Source organism: Curcuma longa, unplaced genomic scaffold, assembly GCF_044706935.1.
Source record: "Curcuma longa cultivar G26 ecotype Majalengka, Jawa Barat unplaced genomic scaffold, ITB_CL_G26_1.1 contig_26680, whole genome shotgun sequence".
In the NCBI taxonomy this organism is placed as follows: Eukaryota; Viridiplantae; Streptophyta; class Magnoliopsida; order Zingiberales; family Zingiberaceae; genus Curcuma; species Curcuma longa.
Window position 1 is genome coordinate 3011 of NW_027433180.1, and position 7216 is coordinate 10226.

At 38.2% G+C, this 7216-nt stretch overlaps 1 protein-coding gene across 1 annotated transcript; it reads right to left on the reverse strand.

Moving 5' to 3' along the window:
* Window positions 1-380: 380 nt before the first annotated feature.
* Window positions 381-2540, reverse strand: LOC141818925 (WRKY transcription factor 6-like). Its single transcript, XM_074706322.1, has 6 exons — window positions 2281-2540; window positions 2083-2187; window positions 1839-2012; window positions 1422-1751; window positions 1220-1333; window positions 381-1114 (listed from the first exon to the last, which is right to left on the reverse strand). Exons 1-6 carry the CDS (start codon window positions 2512-2514, stop codon window positions 548-550), a joined length of 1524 nt encoding a protein of 507 aa, XP_074562423.1. The 5' UTR covers window positions 2515-2540; the 3' UTR covers window positions 381-547.
* Window positions 2541-7216: the final 4676 nt, after the last annotated feature.

Genomic DNA, 7216 nt, shown 5'->3' on the forward strand with positions numbered 1-7216 from the left:
AGAAAGATCTCTCTCAGACGTTATATACGTCACGATGACAGCGAACACAATTCAACTCGTGGAATGACGGTTCTGAACAACTTGAAATCGATCGCCGTCGCGGCTTCTGTTCCATGTCATCCTCCTCCCTCGTTTTCTTAACGTGCTTGGACGCAATCCTTGACCTTCAGCGACGACGTTGGAACACCGGCAAGAGCTAGCTCCACACGTAAACCCAACCGCACAGAACCAGAGACTTCGTCTCCCTGGGTAAACCCTGCTTACTCGACGACGTAGAATAGAAAGAAGGCGAAAACCTCAAGAGATCAGAATTGATGAAGGCAGGACAGAATTGATGCAGTTCCGTCTTTATTCCATGGCCCCGAAATAACAGACCAACAAAATCAATCTAAACCTAAAATTAAGTACAAGTATAGAGAAAAAAAGGATTTATATGAAGTTAAAAAGAAAGACCGTGAAACTAGCAATGTATCTACTTGCTACTTCGCCTTGATGGAAACTTATTAATCAGAACTGGTCGTTATTTTGTCTTGTAACTTGTTTAGCTTCAAGATTTGTCCGAATTCTGCTCCTGGTGATTGCCGTTGAGGATGGACTTGATGGCAGCGGTCAGGGCCGCAGTGAAATTTGGGTCGGCCGTGATGGCGGCAGTGGCTGCTCTCACGGACTCTGCAATCGCCGGTGGCATTCCCGGCTGCGTTTTCTGCGGCCCCACCAAATCTGACTGCTGGCTGAGCAGCGACTGGCCGAAGACCTGTGGCAACGACGACAGCTGCGGCGGCAACACGGGGAATTGAGCCTGTAAAGGCACTGCCGCCACCGCCAGCGGTCGTTGGTACTGCAGCGGATTCGGGTTCTTGGTCAGGTCCAACGTCACGGTCGGGAAGGAAGCCGACGCCGATATGCTCGAAGAGCAAGCCGCCGGCAGAATGGTCCTCGCGAGGAAATTATGATTCATGAGCGCATTGGCGCTACTCATCGAGCCGGACACGAACATCGACGCGGCGGCTGTGGTGGTGGTCGCCATTGTCATGGCCGCCGGCGGGAGGGGGTGGTTGTGGGCACCTTCGTAGGTCGTCACTAGAATCGACCGGTCATCTGCGCACCGTTGCACCTAATAATATCGTGTAAAGACGATCAATACTTACTGCCTAATTGAGCTATATATTAAATCACAAGAACACACACAAAGTGCTCCGATAGGGGTTTAGTTAATTACTTGTTTCCGGACTGGACATTCGGTGGCCATGGTGCATTTGTAGTAAGCTCTAGGGCATGGATTTCCCTTGGCCATCTTCTGCCCGTACTTCCTCCATTGGCAACCATCAGCAATCTACAAAATTGGAATTAATTAGCTTAAATCTACGACCATGCAGCAATTCAGAGTTCTTCCATTAAATAAAACTCATCAGCACACGTACCATTGGTGCTTCTGATCGAGCTCGAACCGCGACACGGGTTTTCTTCATGGTCGCTTCTTGGGCTTGGTCGGGCGTAGCCATCGGCGGGGGGATCAACCCGGGCGCTTCGTTGAGGTTCACAATTTTCTCTTTTGCGTTGTACCCCGACGATGCTACTTCGGAGGTCTCCACCGGCGACGACAGCGTTAGCGACTGGTCTGGGCTGGCGGTCGATGACTTCGACGGCTGATCGTTGTGGCTCCCCGCCGGGCCCAAATCCATAAACTGCCTGATCGGAACAACAGCCCTTCCATCGTCCAGAGATTTAGCATCAGTTTTTCCATCGGTAACCTGAACGAGTATATGTAATCGCGATTAATTTACGATAACCAACTTCTTTTACGTATTTCGAATAATTAATTATATGATCCTATATGCCTCTTGCGACTGAAGAGTCTCCGTTGTGTTGCCTAGAACTGGATTGCGCCCCTGCAATAGAGTGGCCACTTGCATATGAAGGGCTGTGTACTTGGTGGCCATTTGGTTGAGAAACTCTTTTAGTTTTTGGTTATCTTCGTTCATGCGGGTCAACTCCTCTTTCAAGACTGCCAGCTGATGGAGAAAAAAAACGTTTAATTTATAAAACCGAAACAAATTGAAGAACCTAATTCATCTAACTTACCTCATATATTCCATCTATATCATCCTCATTTCGCAACACCCCATCGTCCACAGTTGACTGATCGCTGCGCGTGTTCGCAGCGTGAAGGTGCAACAATCCAGCAGTCTGAAAAACAGGGGAGGGGAGAAAAACCTGATAACTAACTCTACTTCACCTATCGATCGAAACAGCTTTCTGTTCTGTCAATTAATCACGAACCTCAGCGGTGGCGTTTTCCTGCTTTATGGAAGTGCTGTTGGGGACCAAATCCAATTCCGCCGGGCAACGGATCTTCTTGGCCGGAAACAAATCCATCTCGCAGACATCAGTTCGGCGGCCGCCGTTGACCACTTCGTGATCATCGGCCGCCGCAGTACTGGGACAGAGTGGCGATGAAGGTGCAAGAAATAGCGGAACAGAGGACTCGGTAGTTAGAAGTCGTTCTTTTTCCATAAGAAGCGAAGAAGAAGGAGAAGGAGGAGGAGGAGAAGGAAGAGAAGACGCGACGAAGTCCAAAGTTTAAACCGATGGGATGGAGAAAGGCAATTTATGAGGTAAAGATGGCGTTCGAAGCCAGATGACGAGTTGGAGAAGCACTGTTCAACCTTATTGACTTTGGCCTTTTAAAATACTAACCATCGCTGCCATTAGTTGGACGATGTGACCGTTTCAATGCAGATATGTTTTCCGTCGGTTTGATCGGTCAGGCGGCCTGCACGTGAGAGGATAGAATCAATCCATAACTCACTGCACCCCTAACTTTCACCAACAAAGTTCTCCATCTGTCAAACACGAAATTTTACTATTCATGGAAAAGTAAAAAAGACACGTGTTGAATTCTCTATGCATTTTTGTCCTATTTTCTATTTTAATTTTTTTATTCTGTTTCCCTAACTCAAAAAATATTAAAAATTTTATTATATTATATATATCATATTAATATTTATCGTTATATCAAAAATTTTAGTGTATTAAAAATTTTAATATGATATATCATATCAAACTTTTTAATATGAATAGAAGTACAAGATTTATTATTTTTTAATATTTCAATTTAAATTAAAATATTGAATAAATTTTTTTATATGTTATTTTAAAATTATTCTTGGCATATGATATTAAATTTAAAATTTTAACATCATATTAATGTTGATTTTTAAAAATTAACATCAATGTGGTGCTATATCAATATGATATTAAATTTTAAAATCCAACATTACATTGATGTTGATTTTCTTATTATGAAAAAAACTCAATATATGAATGTTGATTTTCAAGAAAAAAAATCAACATCAATTCGAAAACTAACACCATGGACCATGGTATTGATTTTCTTTTTGATGAAAACAAAATCAGCACCAATATAATATTAAAAATTAGATAAATAATTTTTTAAAATAATTTTGATATATCAAAATACTGAATAATTTTGATATGAATGATATAAAATTTAATCATATCAAAAATTTATTATATTGAAGTTTGATATATCAAAATTTCAATACGATATCGATATATATTTTTTAAATATCAAATTTTTTGATATAATATATGGTATTGTATAAAATTTTTAGTACGGTATGATATACCACCCCTGTTGAGACCTATTTTGGGATTTTAGCGCAAGCCTTTCATTAAATAATCAATCAATTTATTAAGATGACCAACCTCTAAAATCATTGGGGAAATAATAAGGGTATTGGACAATATTCAACGCAGGGACAATGATTCATGTAGACCGTGATGAGGAGCAAACCGGTTCACACTGCCATAACTTGCTACAATGACTGCCAGCGGATAAAGTGGATTTTTAATAAATCTTAATTTAATATTAGGATCTCTTCCTTCTATTTGAATATAAATTTAGTCATGATAGAATCAATCTGTAACTGCTCCACTCCGACAGCACCCCTAACTTTCGCCTACAAAGGCTCTCTGTCTGGCTAACATGAAATCCCATTACCCTTGGGAAAGTGAAAGGACGCGTGTTGAATTCTTGATGGGTTGCTAACCTGTTTCCTGTTTTAGTTTATGTTTTTATACTGTTTCACTAACTCATAGAGAAAATATCAAAAATTTTATTACATTATATATATCATATCAATATATATCGTTATATCAATAATTTTAGTATATTAACAATTTTAATACGATATATCATATCGATCTTTTCAATATGAATATAAATAAGAGATTTATTATTTTTTGATATTTTAATTTATATTAAAATTTTGAATAAATTCTTTTATATGTTATTTAAAAATTATTCTTTTGACAGATGATACTGAATTTCAAAATTCAACATCATATTAATGTTGATTTTCAAAAATTAACATCAATGTGGTGTTATACCAATATGATGCTGAATTTTTTAATTCAACATTACATTGATGTTGATTTTTTTTATGATAAAACTCAATATGAATTTACTCATGTTCATTTAAAAAGAATTGTAATTTTTTATTTGTTATTATTTATTGAGAACTATAATTTTAGAAACCTACAATTCATCAAAAATATGAGGATCCCTACTTTTATATGTGCTTCTCTTGAAATTATTGCAAAATATACCTACTGATAGAAAAGAAATCAAACGTTCATGCTGTAAAGGTAGATAAATAATTTTTTTATCTTTAAACTCACAGTAACTTATATAGACAATTTTTTTGGGTCAAAGTGTAAGTTTAAATTGAAATGGTGATACTATTTTGAGATAATTAATATCTTTAACTTTCAGCGCAAATTTGAATTTGTAATGACAATTTGTGATCAAAATAAAAAAACAAAAAATCTAATTATAATTTTTAAAGACGTCCATACTAAAAATAAAAAGTATAGAAACTAATTTGAAAATTTTATTCAGTCAAATTTAGGAGTCGCATTGATTTTTTTATAAAAAATGTCATTCACACTGAAAAAAGAGTTGAGCTACATTTTTCATAAATCCAAAATGTTTTAGTGTAGCTTTGGTTTTGTTTGTAAGAATGCTAAGAGCTTTTTTTTAGGATCACACATTATGGATTTGAATGTTGGCAAACTCCTATATACCGATATGATGCGGCAAAAAAATGTTGAATTATTGAACTAAATGAGTTGGACTTGATTTACAACGAAGGGATAGGTCTGGTAATCTTCATCACAAAATGACTAGATTAACAGAAGAATTTCAACACGAGAAACAAGTGAATACTATTTATAAACATACACAATGAAATGAGGTGAAGCAAGTTTGATGTTTATTATTCTAATTTAGATTCAATTTGGAGTTAGATTAACCATTTGAGGCAGGTAATTAGGTAGATTTTGATTTGGGTGAACTTTTTATTGGAACCCGACTAAATTTGAATTCAATTTGACTAAAGTATAGTTGAACCAACTTGGTCTAATTTAGTCATTTAGTGATTTGAGTAAATAATTAATCCCCTTCCTGCTTTTTTTTTGTGTTGTTCCGATTAATACACCATGGATGATTCCTATACTGGTTCAAAGATTGCCAACGTGCATGCTCCTGAGACGAGGTTGCGGAAGGAGAAGAGAAACCTACAAATCACTCAAAAAGAAGGTTAGAATAACGTTAGAATTGGTCCCGGCAAGCCACTCCGACACTCAAGTTAAGGTTCGGCGCGTGAAAGGAGTTTAATGGCTTGGGAAAACTAAGATAGATGTGTGTGTACCTGTACCCATGGGCATGTATCACCTTTTTATAGTAGTTGATCTCTAAAATATTAGCATCTACTTGAGAAATATTCTGACATATCTATTCTACCCTAGAAAGATTCCGTCAGTTTATATACAAATTTGAGAATACCTTCTACTTCTTTGGGAGAATCGGTTCTGTGGTCCTCGGTTTAGACGGGATGACGACCATGTCTCCAGATACAAATCACGTGCCACAGTTGCTGTTGGACCCGATAGCTTCCGGAGAATGCAAATTGATATGACTCGTTGAGGCTAGTGTTCAATACTATCTCCGTAAACGATATTGCTCCGCTATGGTGCTTACGGATAGCAGCAATTCATTCCCAAGATACAACGACGAACGTCTCAGAATAGTAGCACTTCAAATTTCGAGACCAACGAACCTACTTGTAGGCTTTTTGGACTTTGAATGCACAATATGAGATCAATGCTCAAAGAACGAGGAGAATCGATGAATTCAATGATTTTTTCAGCATCTGGAGGAATCTATTTATACTAAATGAAGAGGTTGAATGCCCTTTGGGTGATAGGATGTGTTCTTTGGGCTGGATCGATCTAGATCGTCCAATCTGGAAGGTTGTAACCCTTCACATAACCCACTTTAATCTCATCCATCAGATCTGAAGGGTTATGACCCTCAGATCTCTCCTTTGGTCATCAGCCGTCAGATCTGGATCAAATGATCCATTCAATTTGACGCTTCAGATCAAGTCTCATCCCAAGCAGTCAGATCGTGACCCTTCGCGATCCAACGCTCCAGATCATATCACATGCGATCCATCACACCTCTTTGATCAACGGTTGTCATCCGTTCGCCCAATCAACAGTCCAGTCATCTCTTCTTGCCCACGTGGATGCCACATAGGCATTGCCACGTCACATACGAGTCTGACACGTCACCCGAGTGCCATGTAGGCACTGCAATGTCATTTGGAGTATAAATTTAAGCTCCTCACGACGACGCGTATGTGCTAAGTGCAAAGTGCGCCGACAAAGCGCCCATTGTGCACATGCGCGCATGGCGGGTGGCGGGCTCACACTTGCTCGCCCCTGAGAAGAGAGCACATGAGCTTTTTGTGTTAACTCCATTAACACAGCATCATTAATAAGGAAAGGAAACCCATCGAAAATTTTCGATGTGGGACTATTCCCTATGCAATTCCTTATATATAATATTAATTAACAATTAATGTTATTTTGGGCTTGACTTTAAATAATTAATTTCTCATTCACCTTTAATCGGGTTTGAGCAAATTAATAGTCTAAATCTATCTACGCGAAACGTAGATTTCGATTTTGAAGTCAATTACGACTTTCATCAATTGATGACATTTTAATTTTTCTACAAAATCGTATTGGTTCGTTAAGGCCCCAATATCCAACAATCCTCCACATGAATGAAAATTAATGCAATGCGTATATGCATGCTGACACTTTACAAGAGTCCAATCGATAA